The following is a 23,606-nucleotide window of genomic DNA, read 5'->3' as shown; positions in this document are numbered from 1 at the left end:
CACCAGCTCAAGGTACATCAACCCGTATACTTCATCAGGGAGGTACTCACCGACCCCAAGGTTTGGTACCCCTAGGTGCAAAAACTCCTATACACCGTTCTAATGGTGACTAGGAAGCTCCTGCACTACTTCACTGATCACAAAGTTGCAGTTGTCACTTCATACCCACTTGGAGACATCATCCGCAACTATGATGCCATAGGGCAGATCTCCAAGTGGGCACTCAAACTCATTTGCCATGACATCAGGTATACCCCTCATACCGCTATCAAGTCTTAGGCTCTCGTGGATTTTGTCACCGAATGGACGGAGGTCTAGCTACCGACCCTGGACGTCACCCATGAGTACTGGACAATGTACTTCGACGGGTCCATAATGGCACCTAGCTCAGGGGCCAGAGTGGTTCTGATCTCCTTGGACGGAAGTAGGCTCCGCTATGCCATCTACCTCCATTTTTCAGCTTCAAACAATGCCACAGAATACGAGGCCCTTATCAATGGACTACGCATCACTATCGAACTCGGCACTACGTGACTCTACATTCGCGGCGACTCAGAACTGGTCGTCGATCAGGTCATGAAGGAGTCTTCCTTCAAAAGCCCCCTCATGGCAGTGTATGGCTAAGAGGTGCGCAAGCTCAAGGACAAATTCTAGGGGATCGAACTACATCATGTCCCTCGAAGGGACAACGATGCCATCGATTTCCTTGCAAAATTGGCCGCTAGGTGGGATCCATCCTCAAGTGGAGTCTTCATCAACGACGCCCACAAGCCATCCACCCACATCCTAGAAAGTCTGATCCAGACTCACCCCGATGCCCAGCCGGCGCTTAGGGGCTCTGACCCCGATGCCAAGCCAGCGCTCAGGGGCATCGATCCCAGTACCTCTATGACGATGTCACCCGCAAACGTCGCTGTATTGGCACTCGATCAAACTGATTGGCGAGTACCACTACTCGTCTACCTCCTCAAGGAGGTTCTCCCACCCGAAAGGACTAAAGCCCGATGGATCGCTCGATGCGCCAAGACCTTCATCGCGCTCGGTGATGAACTCTACAAACGGAGTCCGTTAGGGGTACTCATGAAGTGTATCCCCACCAACCAGGGGAAGCAGCTCCTCCTCGAGGTCCACGCTGGAATTTGTGGACATCACATGGCCCCAGGGTCGCTGGTCAGAAAAGCCTTTCATCAAGGTTTTTACTGGCCCACCACACTATGAGATGCAGAGGAGGTCATCCACAGATGTGAAGGATGCCAGTTCTACGCTCGATAAACACATCTACCGACAGAGGAACTCCAAACCATCCCCATCACCTGGCCATTCGCGGTCTAGGGCCTCGACATGGTGGGACCCCTCAAAAAGGGCCCAGGCGGTTTCAGTCACCTACTCATAGCAGTTGACAAATTCACCAAGTGGATAGAGGCCAAGCCCATCACAAACATCCGCTTGGAAGAGGCGGTCAAATTCTTCCTCAACATTATCTATCGGTTCGGCGTTCCTAACTATATCATCACTGACCACGGAACCAACTTCACTAGAAAGAAGTTCCTAGACTTTAGTGATGGATACGACATCAGGATCGACTAGGCCTCGGTCGAACATCCACGAACCAATGGTTAGGTCAAGCGCACCAATGGCATGGTCCTCCAAGGACTCAAGTCATGCATCTTCAACAGACGCAACAAATACATCAGACGATGGGTGGCAGAGGTCCCAACAATCCTCTGGAGCCTACGAATGACCCCGAATCGATCCATAGGGTTCACTGCCTTTCTTCCTGGCTTATGGAGTTGAGGCAGTGCTGCCCTTCGACCTTGACCACGGTGCCCTAAGAGTGAAGACTTTCGACCACGACCGAGCAGCAGGAGGCTCAGCAAGATGTAGTCGACCTACTCGAGGAAGCCCGTGAGACGATCGTCATCTGCTCCGCTCGCTATTAGCAAACTCTCCGCAAGTACCACAAAAGAAAGATCAGGGGGAGAATCCTCGAAGTCGGCAACCTCGTACTCCAGAGGACCCAATCAACAAAGGAAAAACGCAAATTCTCTTCACCATGGGAAGGACCCTATATGGTGACCGAAGTAATCCTACTGGGCACCTACCGACTGGAGGACAACAACGACAAAGCTCTCACCAACACTTGGAACATTGAACAGCTACGTCATTTTCTCCTAAAATTTGGTATTACCGCTTTTTTAGTCAACACTTACTCCTAAAAAGCGCCCCGGCCTGAACAGTTTTAGCCCAGGTCGCTCGGGGGCTACATAAGGGCATAATATCGAATATTACCTCTATTTTTATTACATGGTAAGCAAAAATTTCCCCGAATGGAAGCACATTTCCTTTCCTTTAACTGTCCTATGTAATTTTGTTCTCACTCCTAACCGAGCGCACCCCGCCATGACCTACAGCTATGAGCAGCCGAGCCCCGTGGGTCATGCCCAGGCTCTTAAAAAAGCTGCAGCCTATGGAACTAATGGGTAGGTGTGAAAAAGAAAGGACAAAAACAATAGCTACGCTAGGATAAAAACAAAGAACGGATAGTGATTTTGTCACAGAGAACAGGACTGATGTGTTCATTAATACAAAAACTAATCACACAGGGGCTCACCCACGAACGACGAGCGCGGGTCTCGGTCGGACATTTCTAACTAAAGCTCTCCGAACCCCGTCACTTAGGTCATCAAGATGAGCATGTGTTCATAATACAAAAACTGATCACATAGGGGCTCACCCACGAATGACGAGCGCAGGGTCCCGGTCAGACATTTCTGACTGAAGCTCTCCAAACCCTGTCACTCAGGTCATCAAGGTGAGCATGTGTTCATTAATACAAAAACTGTTCACACAAGGGCTCACCCACAATCGATGAGCGCAGGTCCCGGTCGGACATTTCCGACTGAAGCTCTCCGAACCCCGTCACTCAAGCCATCAAGGTGAGCACTACCAACCCCCTCTATTTCCTTACAATCATTTCATACATCCATAAGCGCATTCATTCCATATACCTGAACCTCCCAGATGATTCGGGCCCTAAACCGCCCGGGGGCTCGGGAACTAAGCATCGCACGTGCAGCGAAATGCATCACAACATTCCGTGTTGCGTCATGAAGCGGCGGTTGCCTCATTCGACATGAGCAACCAATAGAACCAGGGGAGAAAAACGTAGATGAGCCCCGTGTGGCCCTCGCCTGGTCTGGCAAATTAGGTCATCTCAACCTTCTTGTTCGATCCTAAACCTCTTGCCAAACCCATAGAATCTCCATCGAGGAGAGGCCGTTAGGCCACCTGGGTCAGTCTTTGAAATGACCTAGACATCTGTCGGGTTGTAGGTAAAGGAGTAGTGGATTGTCACAAGAGGGCTATGCTGACCCCATCATAAACAACGGACCTGAATTCCACTCGATCACACCCGTTAGAGAACTCACCGAGCGCATCACTCGAGCCCGAGCGATCGGGACAAGCGACAAAACTCAGCCCCTCCGGTTGTGAGGAACCGAGGACGGGGTAACGCACACAACTCACACCGACCCCTACTAAGGCCCAACAGGGCTCGGGGGCTCAAGACAAAAAGCCTGGGACTGTGACCCCGAACTCACCCCTTCCAACTACGCTCCAAAAACCTAGGTTTGCGACCCCGATCTTGCCCCATCTGGCTACACTTCTGACTGTGCTCCAAACACCGAGTCTGCGACCGCGATCTCGCCCCACGACCTCGACTCGCTCAATCCCACGGCGCACAACGATACCAGGATCAGTGAGATCTATCTTGTCCAAGACACGACTCTGACTCACTCGATCCCACGACATGCAACGACGCCAGGATCAGTGAGCTCTATCTCGTCCAAGACATGACTCCGACTCGCTCGATCCCACGGCACGCAACAATGCTAGTATCAGTGAGCTCTGTCTCATCCAAGACACGACTCCGACTTGCTCAATCCCACAACATGCATTGATGCTAGGATCAGTGAGCTCTATCTTGTCCAAAACTAACTCCCTCACTTGATCCCACAGCACACATCGATGCCAGGATCAGTGAGCTATGTCTCGTCCAAGACTAACTCCCTCACTCGATCCCACGGCGCACATCGATGCTAGGATCAGTGAGCTCTGTCTCATCCAAGACTAACTCCCTCGTTCGATCCCATGGTGCGCACCAATGCCAATATCAGTGAGCTCTGTCTCATCCAAGACTAACTCCCTCGCTCGATCCCATGGCACGCACCGACGTCAGGATCAATGAGCTCTGTCTTGTCCAAGACTGACTCCCTCACTCGATCCCACGGCACGCATCGACACCAGGATTAGTGAGCTCTGTCTTATCCAAGACTGACTCCCTCGCTCGATCCCACGGCGCGTATCGTCACCAGGATCAGTGAGCTCTGTCTCATCCAAAACTAACTATCCTCGCTCGATCCCATGGCAGCGCATCGACGCCAGGATTTATGAGCTCTGTCTCATCCAAGACTGACTCCCTCGCTCGATCCCACTAGTGCACATCAACGCCTAGGATCAGTGAGCTCTATCTAGTCCAAGACTGACTCCCTCGCTTGATCCCACTGGTGTGCACCGACGCCAAGATCAGTGAGCTCTATCTCATCCAAGACTGAACTCCCTCTGCTCGAATCCCACAGTGCACATCGATGCCAGGATCAGTGAGCTCTATCTCTTCCAAGACTGACTCCCTCTGCTCGATCCCATGGCATGCATCGACTGCCTAGGATTAGTGAGCTCTGTCTCGTCCGAAAACCCTTGACTGACTCCCTCGGCTCGATCCCATGGCGCGCACCGACGCCAGGATCCATAAGCTCCCTCTCACCCAATCTCTCAAAACAAACTAAAAACCGCCTTGGCTGCACAATGACACCTTGGGCGACAAAACTCTATCTCAAAATAAAAACTCCCCCATTGATAACATAGGAAACCACCTAGATGGTTCTGCCCGAACCTCCCGGAGGCTCGGGGGCTATAGCCACGGGTGCGCTCACGCGCACCCACCAGCAAGACAAAAATACCCCAGATGATTCTGCCTGAATCACCCAGGGGCTCGAGGGCTCTTGTCGGGTTCATAAACCCAGAGTCCCTCGGGGACCGGCTTCCACGCCAAGGCTCGGCCTAGGCCGATAGAACGTAACTCATGGGCTAGCCCAATAGTCTAAAATAATAGGCTGGAAGGGTGGCCCAGTCACTGACCGGAAGATCTGCCCAAAGAGGAACAGCGCCCACTCGTCAGCTACTTTGGCCCACCTCTCCGACCAGAGCGTTCGCTTTGACTCTAGTCGCCACTGGATGGCCTCTCCGATCGAATGGCCTGGCCCAAAACACTACTTCCGACTCCGATCCCACGTCTCCGACCAGGAACCTGCTCACCGCTCTTCTCCAACTAGCGCACTCAGAGCCGACTGGAGCCATCCGACTGGGGACACCAGCTCGGTAGGAATTAGGAGATGTGCAGAGAAAAGCAAGGCAAGGCTCACAAGTCAAAACCACTGTACCAGGGACCATACCCTGCACGGAACAGTACTCTACAGCCACCCTTAGATAAACAATATTGTAGGCGTTGACATCTCCTTCTATAGTATTATAGGCGCCACTAAGACTCCCATACGGTAAGCCCCCCCTACGTGCCTCTAGGCATCGATAGCGTTATGGGCGCCAGGATTTATTGTACTGGGTGAACGTGGTGAGACTCCTCATATGCCTCTAGGCATCAAGCAGTATTTACTAGTACCAATGTCTACCATCCCTGAAAAAGGCAGCACGACCTCCCACATGCATCTGACATTCTACAGTGACATCAACAGTGTTGTAGATGCCTACCATTATCTTGTACCAGCCGGCGTGGGCAACAAGGCTCGGTAGCATATGTACCCTCACCCTCTCACTTATAAAGCCATCCCCTTTATCTATAAAAGGGGATGCGCCTCCTCCAAAAAAGGAGAGCCCTTCTTGAAGATAATAAGCACCGATCAAGTTCACTAGCTCACAACCACAGAACCACCGGGTTCGCACCCCAAGCACACGCTTGAACACTTAGCTCATAGCATAGCTCCTGTCGCTCTTGGCTCTTCCGACCAGAGCCGATCGGACCTCTTATACACCCCATCTTTCTCCTTCTCATTTATAACCCCACTGCAAACTTCGAGCACCTGGGATTAGGAATAAAGTCACTGACTGACCCAAACTAGACGTAGGGCACATTGCCTGATCTAGTATAAACCCTGTGTCATTGAGTGCTAGGCCACCTCCGATCACAACGTACAGCAAAACTATAAATATTTACTAGTTAGTCACATTCTGCACCGGCATCACGAGATGGTGAAAATATCTCTCCGACCTCAACAACTTGGTCCAAATTTGGGAGAGGGGGAGGCAGTGAAGAAGTAGTCAATATAATGTCCCATTTGTGCTTGAGGATGAACTACCCCATAATGTCTCCAAGTAACACCAGCCCCTCGGGAGTTGCATAGTCTAACCTCCACTGCTTGAACTCAGGCTTCACGGTATGCACCTCGACCCTAGTGTAGTCCCGTGGTATCTTATTATTGTGGTGTAAGCCACCAGGAGGATGTGCCACACCTGTTGCCACCTCCATCATAGTGTTCTGCCGGCCGCTGAGAAACACCAAGGTGCAGCTAGTTGGTTCTCGTATGCGATCGACGGGGGTTGTGGCTGCAGTGGACGTCACTAATATCCATGGCTCTGTAGGCAGTCCTTGCTCCTCCAGCGCCTTCGCAACTAGAGCCTTCACTTGGAGATCAAGATTAGTCTCCCGGTCTCTGCCATGTTTCTTGTACATGTGCCTGTCCTCTTCGAATCCTTGCTTCCAGGTCGTCCTTTTCCCTAGCCCCCTGGTGTGGTCTGTGTGCTCCTTGTTTCCCAAGCCAAGGCTAAGCTCGTCCCTCTCTCTTAGAAGGATTGAATGAGCCCTTCTCCTTGTCTTCAACATATTTCAGTATCCTTGATAGTACCTCTTGGATCTCCGGCTTATCAAACTTAAGATTACCGCCGGATGATTCTGTACTCCTCCATATATCCAATTCCTTGAGCGTACCTTCAAATTTGTCACATCGATATTCCCAATAGCTACGGCCTCTTCGTCCATCTTCCTAAACTTGCTCTTCCTTGGCATAGTAGCCACCGGGGCCTAGATGATGGTAAGTGTTTGTTCCTCTTCGCCAGCTCAGGTGTTACGGGCACTGAGGTCTAATGCCTCCGGTGAAGTCTTTTGAGCCATGAGCTCCTCCCATTGACTAGGAGTTATTTTGTCGAACTCGTCGAAGGGAGTTAACCCCTTTTGGATATACTTCATGTTGAGCTCCAACCTCCAACATCGGAATAACTCTCCCATCATCCTGAAAGCATTTTTTACAAGTTCTTGCTTACCCTCCAGAAATCTAAATTTGAGCTTCAAGCTGCCTATCCCATAGTTCATTCTTTTTATTCTCTGGTACCTCTTTCTAGTTAGGGATTGCTGGGTTCAATTTATCTCTTACTATGGCCTCGATCGCATTATAGAATCAGTCCTCTTAATTCCTTCGGCTCAAGGATCTCCCGTGCTGGCCCTGACCTCCATTATCACATAGCATGCCTTATCTGGATATAGATTTCCTTTTCTATCCCTTCGTTTCCTCTTAGGCTTGGTAGTCGTGGTTGTGTCTTGAGGTTGTGGAGTAAAGGCATCGTGATTCCATCTCTAGTGGCTATTGCCTCTGCTCTCCTTTCCTCTACTCCATCTTGTCTAGTGAGATGTCGTGGACAGTCGAACGTCATCTTTTCTGAGTTTCAGGAAGGGACCTGTATCTACGACAGGTCAAAGTGTTAGCAGAGGTAACACAGCTAAAGCTTTAGCAAAATTTACAAGCTGTAGCAAGTAGTAGTAGTAAGTAGAAGGTAGTAGAGTAGAGTAAGTGCAGCAGTAGGGTGGTAGTAGTAGAGTAAGAGCAGCAGCCACTTAGGAGTAGTAGTAGGAGCATCACTGAAAGAAGAGCAGCAGTAGGAGTAGCAAGTACAGGGAGGAGGAGTAATAGGAGTAGTAAGAGGAGTAGTAGTAGGAGTAGTGATAGGAGTAGTAGGAGGAGTAGTAGGAGTAGTGGTAGGAGGAGGAGTTGTAGTAGTAGCAGCAGCAGCAACCACTACACACCAGCAGTATATAAGCAACAAAAACAGAGGAGTAGTAGTAGGAGCAGGAGGAGTACTTGTAGGAGTAGTGGTAGGAGGAGGAGGAGTAGTAGTAGTTGCAACAGTCACTACACACTAGCATTATATAAGAAAAATTGCTAAATGCCATCACAAGGAGTCATTTTGTTGGATACAATTGCAAATGTGAATGGCTAGGAACATTGGAATAGATGAAGTATGAATATCTATGTTGGTTAAAAGGTTTCCATCTTTATTGTTGTCTCCATGGACATGATTGTGGCTTGCTTTTAAATAATAAAGATATATATTACAACCAATTCTTATTTGTATCTATGCTCAAATAAATACCAGTGTTGGATCTAGATCTTTGCATGTTGTATGATACTATAAAAATGGACATTTAGTTCCTGATGTTGTATGCTCAAATAAATACCACAATCTGAACACAAACGCAGCATAGATCCTTATCATACAAACATACTATGTTGCCATCGAGCAGGAGCAGAAGAACAACAAAGTACAGATATCCTCCACAATCCAAACGCAAACGCAGCACAGATCCTTATCATACAAACTACTGCAACGAAGGAGATGAGCTGCACTGACCTTCGAGACGGATGGCGACAGCGGACGATGAGTGAGGCAGCGGCGGTGGAGGAGCGCCCGAGAGCGACCCCTGCATCGACGTCGGTGAGTTCGGTGGTCAAGGTCAAAGAGGGAGCGCCGGTGGCGGGATACCAGCTAGAGCACGCGGTCGAGCCGGCGGAGCTTAAACCCTAGCCCCGGCGACCTGCGGAAAGGCGGCGGTTGGGGAACAGAGATGGTGGCGGTGGAGGAGCACCCGAGAGCGACCCCCGCATCGACGTCGATGAGTTTGGTGGTCAAGGTCAGAGAGGGAGCACCGATGGCGGGGACACCAGATAGAGCACACGCGGCCGAGCTGTCGGAGCTCAAACCCTAGCCTCGGTGGCCTGTGGAAAGGCGGCGGTTGGGGAACGGAGACGGCGGTGGTTGTAGGCGGAGGATGGAGTAGGTCAGAGAAGGCGGTTGTAGGCCACGGAGACGACGGCGGCGGCAATGGGGGTGGCGGAGAAAAAAATCGGCAGACTGACGACGTCCGAGAGGAAGAAAGCGCCCAAGTCATTTCGGCCTCCCGCGCAGGTCATTTCTAGGGGCGGTTCCTGAGCCAGCCGTTCCTACAAATCGATTTTTAGGGGTGGTTCCTGATCCAGCCACACCTACAAATCGATTTGTAGGAGCGGTTCCTGAGTAAGCCGCCCCTACAAATATTTTTTAATTTATTTTAATTAATAATTTTATAATTTATATATAAAGAAAACAATGAAAATTTATATAATACTTTTTTGATTATTCTATATATGTATAGATAAAGATAAATATAAACAATTTCATGATATATATATACAGATATAATTTTATATTTTCTTCTTTACAAAAATAATATTTTAAAATTTTAAAATTTAAATTTTAAAACAACAAAGAAAATTTTAGGACACTAAATGACCTCAAATAAAAATTTTGTAAACATCAAAGTTGTAGAACTCATCAAGATGTACAACTTATATTTTGGTCATATTTTCATTTGACCAAATTTGAATAGTTCAAATTTTGAATTTCAATAAATGTCAACTTAAAATAAGATTTTGAAACCTTAAATGGTTTCAAATAAGAAAGTCATGAGCATAGAAGTTGTTGAACACATCACTATCTACAACTTTTATTTTGGTCATATTTTCATTTGACAAAATTTGAATAGTTAAATTTTTGAATTTCAATAAATGGCAACTTCAAAAAAGATTTTGAAACCTTAAATGCTTTGAACTATAAAAGTCGTGAACATAAAAGTTGTTGAACTCATCACTATATACAACTTTTATTTTGGTTATTTATTCATGTGATAAAGTATTAGTAAATATTGTTCATAAATTCACACATGACTCATAGTTTCATGAACTATATGAGAGATATGTTGCTTTGTGAACAATGTGTACTATCACTTTGTCAGATGAAGAAATGACCAAAATAAAAGTTGTATATCTCGATGAGTTATACAACTTTGGTATTCATCACTTTTCAGCTGAAATTATTTAATGGTTGAAAATCTCGTTTGAACTTGTCATTTTTTAAAATTTGAAAATTTGATGTGCTCAAACTTTGTCAAACGAAAAGAATGACCAAATCAATACAGTAACTTGATAGGGCCTGATTTTAGAAAATTTTAGGAAAAAACCATCACATTTGGAGTTAGTATGAGGGAGAAAGACTAGTTACAAATTTTACCCAGAGATTAAAAAGGAAAATCACAACTGTTCATGATGAACAATGATTTTAGAAAATGATTTCAATGGTAAAGGTGATGAATATAAAAGTTGTATAACTCGTTAAGATCTCTTACTTTTATTTTGGTCATTTCTTTATTTCATAAAGTGTTAAGTGATTTCATAAAGTTTTAGTAGTAATAGAGTGGATGTTCAAATAGATTCATTTGGATGTTGCAAAGGGTAGTCTCACACACATACATAAATGTAGTCACACACATACAAAAGTATGTAGTCTTACACACATACATAAATATATAGTCTCACACGCAGGCATAAATGAAGTCTTACAAACACACACTTACACAAACACTCCACGTCCAACAACTAGCTAGCCCGCTGTAACGACTTTCCCCTTGACACATTTTTGTTCCCATGGCAATATGTCTTTGGGTAGGTTCTTTTCCACAACACTAATCTTTTTAGAAAAGTCTGTGAATAGAGGCATCTCATCATAGTTATTGTAAGCTTCAACATCATCCACGCCATCAACTCCAATAATGTGATGTTTCTCGGAGGCAGCCACATGCTTTGTCTTTTTTTCGGGGGGAGGTTACTTTGTGGGTCAGACATATAGAAAACTTGTGCGACACATGAAGCGAGCACCCAAGGGTCATCTTAGTAGCCTAGATTCTTGAGGTCCAGGACTCTCAATCCAATCTCGTTCAGTTGGTGTTGTTTGATCCAGAGGCATCGGAATAGGGCCACCGTTATATCCCTTTCATAGTCAAGTTCTCATATCTCTTCAATGATGTCAAAGTATTGGATCTTTCGCCCCAATCCATCGAGAGCCTCTATTCGAACACCGCTGTTTTGGTTCGCATATTAACTATCCTTTGCGTGGGTATAGTACGTATACCCATTGATGTCATAAGCATTCCAAGATGTCGCTTGTCTTGATGGCCCCTCCGCTAACCTACTGATGGTAATAGAGTCTATGGTTTCTCTAGGCGGTATGTTTTGGTCCTTCAACCTTGTAGTTAGTCATTGCTTGTGTTGTTTCATGACCTAATCATCCGAACGGCCATTTCTCTCTGCCATAATGATATCCAAGTGTTCATCAATGTACGGTTGCATCAGTTGTGTATTCTGCAAGACATTGTAATGTACCTGACTCACCTCTTTATAATCATGGTCGATGAACACTTTTCTACCACTGGTGCCCTTCCCAGCTAGCCTACCCTTGTGATGAGAATCGGATTTACCAATCCCTTTCTATACTTTTAGGTACTCTTGACAGCACTCGACGACTTCTTCAGTACTATAACCCTCTATCATGGAGCTCTCTAGGTATGCTCGATTATGCATGTATCAACTTAGAACCAACATGAACCGCTCATAGGACCACATTTCATGCAAGTAGCAAGGGCCCAGCGCCTATATCTAATGAACCATGTAAATCATGAGATGTGGCATTATATAAAAAAAGCAGGAGGTAAACACACCTCCAGTTGGTTTTGTGTCTCCACCACAAATTCATGTAGGTCACTCAGCTGTTGCTTGCTAATCGTCTTCTATGAGATCTTCGAAAATAAGTAGCACATGCAGGTGATGACCATTTTCAAGAACTCTAACTTTATAGCCCTGATTTGCAATAGGTAGAAACACTGTCAGCATCACATGGCAATCATGAGCCTTGTAGTGTATTATTGACAAGTCCTTCATTGAGACTAGCTTCTTCACATTTGTTGAAAACCCAGTCGGGACTTTGACCCCCCTCAAGAAAGTGCATATAGCTTTCTTCTCGTCTGGTGTTAGGTTGAAGCACGCCACGGGCAGAGTGTATTCTCCATTAGCCTCAGGTGCCGGGTGAAGCTATGGCATCACGTTTAGCTGTACCATGTCTTTCTGTGCTTTCAGACCATCCTTTGACTTGCTTGTGTCCATCAAGGTAGCAATGAGACTCTCAAAGACATTCTTCTGCATGTGCATAGCATCAATGGCATGGGGGACCTCCAAGTCTGGCCAATAAGGCAGATACTGAAAGAAGATCATTTGTTTCTTGAAAGGTACGCCTTTGACAGGAGGTGTGCTTCTATCTCTGTTCGTCCCATCTGGATTCTTCTTTCTATAGACGACGTGTATGTTTTTCACCATTCTATACACGTGTTCTCTGTTATGACGTCTCTCTAGAGGGGGTTTAATCTCTAGGGCGTTGTCATAAAGTCTAAAGAACAATTTGCTGCGGTACTTGTGATTTGTCTTTAAGAAGCGTTGGTTCCTTAGGTAAACTATCTTCTTGGATGCATCCAGGTACACCCATGTAGTACCATCCAAGCAAACCAAGCATCCCGTCTTTCCTTTGATCTATCCAGACAATGCAAACATCACAGGGTAATTATTGGTAGTAACAAATAATATTGCTCTACATATAAAGTCCTCCTTTCGGAACGCATCGTACATCTGCTCCCCATGCCTCCATAGCCTCTCCATTTCTTTCATCAAAGGCTCGAGGAACACGTCTATATCAATGCCCGGTTATTTAGGGCAAAAAATAAGAATAGTGAGGAGAAGGTACTTTCTCTTCTAACACAACCATGTTGGGATGTTGTACATGGTCAAGATCACTGGCCATGTGTTGTGGTCGCTCATCCTCTCATTGAAGGGATTCATTCCATCGGTGCTCAAGCCAAACCGTACATTCCTTGGGTCATCGCTGAATTCTTTGTGCTTCTCATCAAACCTTTCCCACTGACTACAATCAGCCAGGTGTGTAATCTTATCATCATCCACCTTGTGCTCATCATCCCACCATGTCATGAGTGCAGCTTCTTTAGGGTTTAGGAAGATACGTCTCAAGCGGTCGGTCAATGGCAGGTACCACATTACCAAGGCAGGAATTCTTTTCTGCTTTGCATCTTTGCCTAATGGAGTGTCCTCTAGGGGCTGAGATTCTTATACCACCTTTTTTGTACCCTTCTTATTCCTCTTTTTCCCTATGGAGGCTTCATCCCCACCATAAAGGTCATTGTTCTTGTACTGACTGGCCCCACACCAGGGACATTTATCCAGGGACTTGAACATTTCGCCACGAAAAAGTATACAGTGGTTGGGGCATGCATGGATTTTTTCAACCCCCATTGTCAATGGACTTATGATCTTCTTCGCTTGGTATGTGTTGGTGGGAACTGAGTTTGGTTGTGGAAGCACCCATGACAGGAGATGCAATAGATCATTGAAACTACAGTCTGACAAATCGTACTTAGCCTTCAGGATGAGCAGCTCAAGCACAAAACGTAGCAATGTTCAATATGTCGAATAGCCCTTTTCAACACCATACACAGTCTCCTTCGATGCTTTTGTCACCCTTTCTAAATTTTCTAGACTTTTCGGGCTATTTGGTAAAATCTCTGGTCCAAGGGCTTGAATCATATCCTCCAAATTATCTTCATCCCTGACACGTGCTCCACCATCATTATTGGCACCACCTTCGTCGTAACCATCCCAACCACCAGCATCACCACCTTGTTCATTGCCAAACTCGAAATCCATTCGTGCATCAAGCTCTACTGAATATTATGATAGGAATTCTATGGTTTCGTCGTCGTATTCCTCCTCATCCTCATCGTTAACGATAACTGTTTCACCATGATGAATTCACACTGTGTAGCCCTTAATAAATCCTCGCATAATCAAATATGATCTGATGATAGTCACATCTGTCCATGTCATAGGATTCTTGTAATCTTTACAGGGACAAATAATTGTATCATTATTCTCTTTCAATGTCGTTGCATGCTTCTTTGCGGCTTCAATAAATTTATCCACCTCTTCACGAAAACTTACCTTAAACCTTAACGAACCATACATCTAAGAGTTCCTATACTCTATCTTTTACAACAACAACAAAACAAACATTAAAGGACTACTTATTCAGATATATATATATATAAATGAATAAAATTAATAATTACTTGAGAATAATTGTATATACTTTAGATATATATGAATATAAATCTAATATAATTACATGAAGTATACAAACACACCATGGTAGAGGAAAATTAATTAATGGCCCATTTATTCATAAATAATTAAAATACATATTTATTGATTACAATAAACAATTTCAAAGATAACAATTAGCAACAATTATACTTTACTCATTATCTTTCATACAAACCCTAGTTCAATTTTATCAAACATAAATTTACAAAAACAAAATTAATAAAAAAACCAAACCCTAGATCTAGATCTATATGCACATGAAACATGCATAAAACTAACTAATTGTTCACTAAAATCAAGAAACATGGACCAAATAAGGGTATGATCTTGTTCCCCTTCCTAATTTATCCTAGTACATTTAAAACTTAGCTCTAATTTGCTTCATAAGTAGCTCAAGCACCATAGAAGAGAGAGAAAAACAAAACTTTAATTACTCACTAACCAACCATTAAAACTTCAAAAAAGTGTGGAATAGCATTTCTTACCTTACCTTCTACAGCCTCTCCACCAAAGTATTTGAGACTAAAACCTTCCCCCTTAGTAGAGCAATTTTTGGGTGGTGCCCAAGGCATCCCCATCTTTCTTTCATGGGTTGGAGTGAATGACCCGAGGAGAAAGAAGGTGTTGCAGCTGTTTTATATGTAGGTCATTTGTAGAGGCGGCAGATGATTGAGTCGCCCCTACAAATAGCAGGTAATAATACGTGGCCATTTGTAGCGGCTCAATCACCAGCCACCCATATAAATTGAAACATTGGGGGCGGCTGGTGAGTGAGCTGCTCCTAAAAATCAAACCCATTTGTAGGGGCGGCTCGTATCACCAGCCGCCCCTGATGTTCCATTTGTAGGGGCGGCTGGTGTCTGGGCTCCCGAGCACGCCACTGTAGGGGTGGCTCTATCACCAGCTGCCCCTACAAAAAATTCGTTCCGTTGCTAAAATTTGTTTTTTATATAGTATAGACATGTTCGCGTGTGGTGGTTTTAAGACATTAAGGAGGCATCGAATTTTTTATAAATTTTATAACAATTTGTACACAAAGCTGAGCATCTAATAGGTGGCTTGTAACCTTTTTGCGGCATATGCTACCAAACTAGGCGTCATGCTGGCCAATTTCTCTTCATCCAATGTTGGCTGTTCTGAACATCAGTATGGGTGATGAAAAAAGGTCACAACTTAAACCTCCCATACAAGAAAAGAACAATTCTTTCTTTAAAGAAAATCACGATTCTTTTTTCTTTTCGACACGGAGATAATGAATATAAGCATTTTCCATTGCAGGGCACTCGTATTATTTGATACTGTTTTGCAAAAGTTGGTATTATTTGTACCATGCATTTCGTGTTGTGACGATCATGTAAGTATTGACGGAACTCATGGCACATAGATAAACTAAAATATTGGATTGGCACATGTATTCTTATTTATTACTCACCTCTTTCAAAGAACAAACGACATGTGGGTACAATAAAATATTAGCATGTGTGCAAATGCGAAAAAAGAAGAAAAAAAAACATGCAAACAATATGTTCGAACTATACAATGTGTTGAAAGCAGCCCTTTGTACAGAACGCTAGAATATCAACTCAAAACTGATTTGGTCTCCCTAAAAACGGTGACCAATCTCTTAAATGAATAAATCGATCACGTGACTCAAAGCTGATCTGGCGGCCGGCGGCCGGCGCCGCCGCCGAGCGCGCGCTGCTTGAGCATCTGGGTGTAGTTGAAGATGGAGTTGAGGCGCTGCTGGCGCAGATCCTCCTTGAAGCCGCGGATGAACTCCTCGGCCTTGGCGTCCACCTCGGACCTCCTGGCCTCCTCCTCCCTCTCCCGGTCCGGCCGCCGGCGCGCCTCCAGCGCCGGCGCGTAGGCCTCGTCCATGCTCATCCCGCTGGGCTCGTCGTCGTCTGCCCCCGGCGCGCGCCCCGACGACGACAGCGGCGATGGCGGGAGTGGGAGCGCGCGGGGGGACGGCTTGGTCGTCGCCGGCTCCTGTGTTTCGGCGCTGGCGGTTGCTGTGGTGGCGGCGTCAGGGTGCGGGAACGGCGTGGTGTTGAAGCAGGCGGAGGGGAAGGAGAAGATGGAGAAGGAGCGGAGGCGCTGCAGCACCGCGGAGGAGGCCCTCGGCGTGACCCCGGACCCTCGTCGTGGAGACGGCAGCGGCGGGCGTGCCCCGGAGAGGACGGCGACGGCGGCGACGACCGCGTTGACGAGGAGGAACCATAACGCGCTGGAGCTCAGCCACGCCGGCAGCGGCGCCCACCACCACTCCGCCGCCATCATCTGCGGCTGGCCGGCCGGCCGGGCACCAACTGGATCGCGCACCCTCTCTACTTCGCGCGCGCGCTTCTCCTGGGCGGTGCTGGCTCTGCTTCGAATTACCCCCAAAAAACTTTGCGCTCCGAGTTGAATAGTTAGTTGATGGATGGGCAATGGTGGTGTGGCCGTGGCGGACGCGCGGGTGGGGGAGTATATATAGCGTAGCGTAGCGTGAGGCAACCAATGTCAGTAGTTCCCATGAACCTTCCGAGTTCCGAGTATGCAATGGTGTCTGATGTCCCATGCATGCATGTTCACCACGCCTCGAGAGACACTAGTCCACCACGCAATGTACTGCCGCAACTCCGTAGTAAATTGCGTGCCCTCACGTCTCTCATCTCATCCCATTGCTAATAGTAGTACAACGAACAATAGCTTTCGAGGATGTTGCTCTTGTGTGTCGTCACCGTCATGCGACATCGTCACGGTCCTCAACCGACGTTGTCGCTTGAGCATTCTCTGTACTGACTGGGTGTGGTGTGTAGATTCGTGCGTGCGTGGCTGGATGTCTATATAGACAAGCAAACAACCAACTGCAAGGCAGCTTCACGTCACCTGAGACTTGGCCATCAAGCAGCACTACTGCACGTCCGTTTAGCTAGTATTAATATTATTAGTGCCATGCTTAGTATTGCTTACACCAAAATTTGGGAAGAAAAATGCGGAAACTTGAAGCTTCTAAGATCGTGTCATCAAGGGATCGATTGCATAAGGATCGATATCAGCTAATTCAAATGCAGCACTGAAATCGGCTCTCTTCAGATGACACCAGCAGATAACGACAAAAGCTACGGTTGGTGTCGGAAAAAACATGTCGGACTCTACAAAAAGGGAAATATTAGGGTCTAAGTTATCTTAAATTAGGAATGTTTTATCTTATGCCAGAGATTGTAATGAGTCGTACTTAAGTAGGATTCATGCTTAGGTTCCGGGTATAAATATTAGACCCCGGCTATTGTAAAAAAGATCATCCAATCAATCAATATAAGTTAATTTTTTTCGGCTTCGTGCCAACCCTTAGGAGTAGGAGTAGAGTAGATTCCGGCGAGTTCTTCAACAAGCAGGGCTGCATCGGTCCGCCCGACCTCCGGCTTGTCTGTAAGTACCGTCATGGCTTATACCTCTGTTTGTACGGCTGCATCGGATAAGTTCGACCTCCACTGCGAACTCTAGTATAAGCTAGTTATCGACTCTTATCTGGTTCAAGTATGGCTGCATCAATCTGGTCGACCTCCATTGCTCGAATTAGATTAAGGTCAAGTTATCGGCTCCATCTAAGGGTAGCGTCCTTCGGGTAGATTCATAAAGTTACCGATCTTGCTGATGTTCTTATTGTCATTAGTTTTTTCAGCAACATCAACTTACCCGATCGAGATCGATCTAGATCGGCCTCACATCCCTTTAACCCCTCGTTTATTTTATTATATTGCAATGGTCCTTACTTTAAGCGACGGGTTACGTTTTATCGGCTGTTCTACTTCGATCTTGATCGTGCATAGTACGCGGTCAGGGCATGTCTGATCTTGAGGAGGTTTACTAGCTAGTTGAATCTGGTCTGTAGCTCACTATCATGGCTGTATCGATCCGATCGACCCCTACTGTTAGTACTCTAGATCGGAGGATGCTAGCTGGTAGGTTTGCTTTTGACCAGGCATGACCTTAACTGTTTGCTATGTCTGCATCGGCTAAATAGCCGATCGCCTATGCTCTAACGCCTACAGTGTGTCTGCATGATTCTGTTAAACGTGAATAGATCCGTTTACTTTAAAGGTTTGATTTGTTGTCTTTATCACGACTGCGTCGATCCGGTCGAACCCCACTATTAGAGATAGCAGGTTAAGTCTGATAAGTTCATAGGTTTGTCTGTGTTAAATAGTCGATTGTTCACATGTTGTAGTCCATTTTCACCCGAATCGGCTATTTCAGCCAATTCGCTCGAGCTTTCACACATATAACGTGTCTTTCGGAAAGCCCGTCAGTGTATAGATGGTTTTACGGATTCTAAGGTTTTAGTTTGTTATTATCATCATAGCTGCCATCGATCCAGTCGAACCTCACTGTTGATGGTAACAGATTAGATTCAAAACGTCTGTAGATCTATTCATACTAGACAGTCGATTTGTTCGCATGTTATATCAATTCTCGTAAGATTCATCGGCTCAATGATTCATATTGGTAATATCAACCTAGCTGATGATTTCACTTACATCTGCGGACATTGTACTTATCAACATAAAATCAATCACGATCCATAAGCTTTACTGTCCCTAACAGCTGATTTCTTCGTGTGTCGTCTATTGAGTCGATTTTCCCGTATGGCTTCTCCCGAAGCGGCATATTTGGAACTGTCTAGGCAAAGACTGGCATGTTCCACCTTAAATTACTGATAAACTTTCTCTCCTTGTCAATTGTAGATCAAATTGACTAGCAAGTATTTACTTAAAAAACTTAGAAGAAATTTCTATGGTTTAAAAACCAAGTATTTACTTGAATGTTTTTTTACTAAAAAAAGGCAAAACGTCTTCAAAACCACTTCAAACCACGACAGAAAGATAATTTAGATGGTTTTAAGAGTTTCGGATGTAAAATATCTAGTTTTAGAGTACGAGATGGTAAATCAGACTACATTAATATCTTAGGAGTTAGAATGGACTTTATTCTTCCCTAACAAGGGTGGAGCTAAGAGTGTCGTAGAACTGATCCAGCCCATGAAGTTCCGAGCAGCACCTACCTAGCACACCACCAAAGAAGATTGAATACTTAGTCAGCTAGCATAGTCCGTCAGCACATCAGCTTGCCTAGCACATCACTTAGCACCCTCCCTTTTTTATCCAAGCTTCAACATGGATTACAATCCCGAGATAGCACCTCGGATCTTGTGTGTGGTAAAAAACTATAGAGATTGATAATATAATACTTATGTTACATCATAAAAAGTTCTTTAAAAATATTTAATTACCTTTATTTGAAATGCCATATTTATCGCAAATTTGTTTGTCAAAGTCTCACTTTGAATAAATTTGTGAATGATCTAAATGACATGTTTTGAATTGGGGGGAGTGGTAGATCAATTACAATTAAGTTTCATAAGAACCCTGCAAAGTCATTGTGAGCGTTGTATTCTATCAGCATAGCACTACTACATAAACCATTTTTAGGGACGGCTCGTAATACTTTGTAGGGGCGGTTTAGCCAGCCGCCCCTACCGAACCGTCTCTACAAATCATGTATTTATAGGGGCGGTTCTCAGGCCGCCCCAACAAATCGATTTATAGGGGCGGCTGTAGTACCAGCCGCCCCTATAAATCGATTTGTAGGGGCGGCTGTAGTACTAGCCACCTCTATAATGCCTGTTTGTAGGGGCGGTTCAATCTAGAACCACCCCTACAGTACGTTTTCCAACAAAAAAAAATCAAATTTATAATTTAAATTCGACCAGAACACTGTTTGTTTCCGTGTATTCCATCCAGCGTTCGCGTTGCCGAACGCCCCGCGACCAGCGTTCCGAACTGCGTTCGTGTTGCCGAACGCCCTGCGACCAACGTTTCGAACCGCGTTCGCATTGCCGAACGCCCCGCGACCAGCGTTCCGAACCCCTTAGACTACAAGCACAAGAGTATTATATAAACTGCAATTACAAGTCCAATTCAGAAGAATATATACAATCCATCATTAAATATATAAATTCCATACACATTGTTATCAACGTCCTAGAGCTAGCCTTTCAGTCTCACGAAGGTTTTGGTACTGAGGGTTTCTACCTAAATCAGACTCTCGGTCATGGTAGGCGTCTTTGACATGTACAATCTGGTCCAATATGAAATTGCAAAGGTCGCCGACGAGCTCTAAGAGTTGGTCATCGTTGTATGGGTCTCTTTTCATTCCTTTCTCTTCTTTCCACTATAAGAGAGCAAGTTTCGGTTTAGTATTTCATACCATGTACGAAGTTTTTATACTACAGGTGAAGAGGTTCAAACTTACCCTTAAGGGGTGTCTCCTGTAGGCACCGGTGTTACTGATCATAGAACATATATAGTATCCACAATGTAGACTCCCAGGCTTCTGCTTGGGGCACTATGTGTTTTGCATATGAAAATGCTAAGTAATGCTTTTGACAGCCATGTAATGAAGTACTAAAGAAGTAAGTTACACTTACCGCACATAGTGTTTTTATAGCCAGCTTTTCCTTCCTTGCTGGATCATGCCTTCCCTGATGATTAGTGACATAGAACCTAAATGCCCTTGCTGGATCATGCCTTGCTGGATCACAGCCATGTAATGGAGGACAAGGACTTACAGGCACCACGTGCGAATTAGATTCATCTCCATTTCTCTCAGGTGAAAGCATGTGTGCATGTCATTGAAGTCAAAGACAATTTTCCCGACTAGGCTTCCAAATGTGTTAGTAGGGAAGCATGCTTGTATGAGGTCTATGCTCGTTGGGAGAACATGCAAGTACCAATCATGGATGGGAACTTCGAAAGAAGCGTCCAATAGTCTGAAACGACAGGCCGGAAGGGCGGCCCAGTCATCGACCGGAAGGTTTGGCCAAAGAGGAACAACACCCGCTCGTCGACTGCTTCGGCCCACCTCTCCAACCAAAGCGTTTGCTTCGACTCCAGCCGCCACAAGACGACCTCTCCGATCGGAAGGCCTGGCCTAAAACACTACTTCCGACTTCGACCCCGCATCTCTGACCGGGGATCACAAGAACCCTGCTCACCGCTCTTCTCCGACCGGCGCACTCAGAGCCGACTGGAGCCATCCGACTGGGGATGCCTGCTCGGTAGGAACCAGGAGACGTGCGGAGAAAAGCAAGGCAAGGCTCACAAGTCAAAACCACTGTACCCGGGACCATACCCTGCATGGAATAGTACTCTACAGCCACCCTGAAACAAACAGTATTGTAGGTGCCGATATCTCCTTCTACAGTATTGCAGGCGCCGCTAAGACTCCCATATGGTAAGCCCCCCCCCCCCCACGTGCCTCTAGGCATCGATAGCGTTATGGGCGCCGGGATTTACCGTACTGGGTGAACGTGGTGAGACTCCTCACATGCCTCTAGGCATCAAGCAGTATTTACAGGTACCGACGTCTACCATCCCTAAAGAAGGCAGCACGACCTCCCACATGCATCTGACATTCTACAGTGACATCAACAGTGTTGTAGGTGCCTACCATTATCTTGTACGCACTAGCGTGGGCAACAAGGCTTGGTAGCATACGTACCCTCACCCTCTTACTTGTAAAGCCATCCCCTTTATCTATAAAAGGGGATGCGCCTCCTCCAAAAAAGGAGAGCCCTTCTTGAAGATAACAAGCACTGATCAAGTTCACTAGCTCACAACCATAGAACCGCTGGGTTCGCACCCCAAGCACACGCTTGAACACTTAGCTCATAGCGTAGCTCCTGTCGCTCTTGGCTCTTCCGACCAGAGCCGACCGGACCTCTTATACACCCATCTTTCTCCTTCTTGTTTGTAACCCCACTGCAAACTTTAAGCACTTGGGCTCTGAAATAAAGTCACTGGCCGACCCAAACTGGACGTAGGGCCTGTTGCCTAAACCAGTATAAACCCTGTGTCATTGAGTGCTAGGCCACCTCCAATCACAACGTACGACAAAACTATAAATATTTACTAGTTGGTCACATTCTGCACCGACAGTTGGCGCCATCCATGGGGAAGACGCTGTACGTTCAACACTTTTTGGTCATCGGATGGCCCACTTTTCCACCACCCTTGCCGTGGCGGGCTCGGGCGATACGATTCGCTTCGGCTCGCTAGAGTTTGCCGCACTCTCACCCGCTAGGATGCGGGTTCCACTCACCTTCAAGCCATGCCAGGCCTTCCTCTTCGAAAGCCTGGACTTCATTGCCGACTGGCTCGATGTGCTACACCTCCGCGAGGAGGCTCGCGTCCTGGCACCCATCGGAGGGGCGCCCTCCATCGACTTCAGGACGCATGGCTTCGACGACGCGGCATCTGTGCTTCTTTCTGAGCAAACTCTCTGCTCAAACCCCGTTGTAAGCAATATGTGTACTATTATTTACTCTTTCCTTACTGTCTCCCAACAATCACCCGGAGGGACTGTATCGCCCACACCACAAACATTGTACGATCGATTCCCCTACGGCCTCGCATCCTCTACGGATGCGTATGCTCGGGGGCTCCAAAGGATGCTGGTGTCATCCCCCCTTGCATCCGAATTTGTAGGAATGGTAGGCTACGCTCCTGCCAAACTCCTGGATGGCAAGGGTGAGAACGACGGTTCCAGCATCGGCGATGTGGCACCCCACCACCATCCATCCCAGGAGTGCGCTATGGCGGAGGCTCTAGGATAGCCACCCGTGGTTGTGGAGTCTGCGTAGACTCACACCCCTCTGGACCCACATGCGGGGGCCCTTGTGTCTGCCCAAGCACACGCCGAGGAATTACGACAATGGCGGTAGAGCCAGCCACCGCCTGTGCCGGCGCAGTTGGTACAGCACGTTCTGCCCCATGCACGTGGCTCGATGAGTGGCATTCATGGTCACGCCCGTTAGGTCCAACACGACATCATGAACGAGGGAAATGATCTCCCCCAATTTGCCCGGGTGGACCAGAACATCGCTGTTGCGGCAATGCTTTTACGCGGCGTTCCCGAGCCCATCGACCCCCAGGAGCAGGCAATCTACCGGAACCTCCAGGTTCTAATAGAAGCCATTGTTGTCCAATAGGCAGAAAGCTCCGCGTTGCGACTCCGACCCACTCTCCCCACCGGAGGAACAGGGATGCGCCAGACGGATCGCTCCATTCACTCACTGCTATAGCCATCAGGCACGGCTCAGGGGGCGCCAGACCCACCATGGTCCGGCCT

The 23,606-nt window shown here is 46.6% G+C and overlaps 1 protein-coding gene across 1 annotated transcript; it reads right to left on the bottom strand.

Annotated features, from left to right (window-relative positions):
- Positions 1–15,829: 15,829 nt before the first annotated feature.
- LOC136546100 (pathogen-associated molecular patterns-induced protein A70-like) lies at positions 15,830–16,950 on the bottom strand. Its single transcript, XM_066538075.1, has one exon. The coding sequence runs from the start codon at positions 16,710–16,712 to the stop codon at positions 16,083–16,085; it is 630 nt and encodes a 209-aa protein (XP_066394172.1). The 5' UTR covers positions 16,713–16,950; the 3' UTR covers positions 15,830–16,082.
- Between the last annotated feature and the right edge of the window lie 6,656 nt (positions 16,951–23,606).

The sequence above is a fragment of the Miscanthus floridulus genome, chromosome 3, assembly GCF_019320115.1.
Source record: "Miscanthus floridulus cultivar M001 chromosome 3, ASM1932011v1, whole genome shotgun sequence".
In the NCBI taxonomy this organism is placed as follows: Eukaryota; Viridiplantae; Streptophyta; class Magnoliopsida; order Poales; family Poaceae; genus Miscanthus; species Miscanthus floridulus.
Note: the sequence above shows the minus strand (reverse complement) of the source record. Positions and strands in the feature narration are given on the sequence as shown.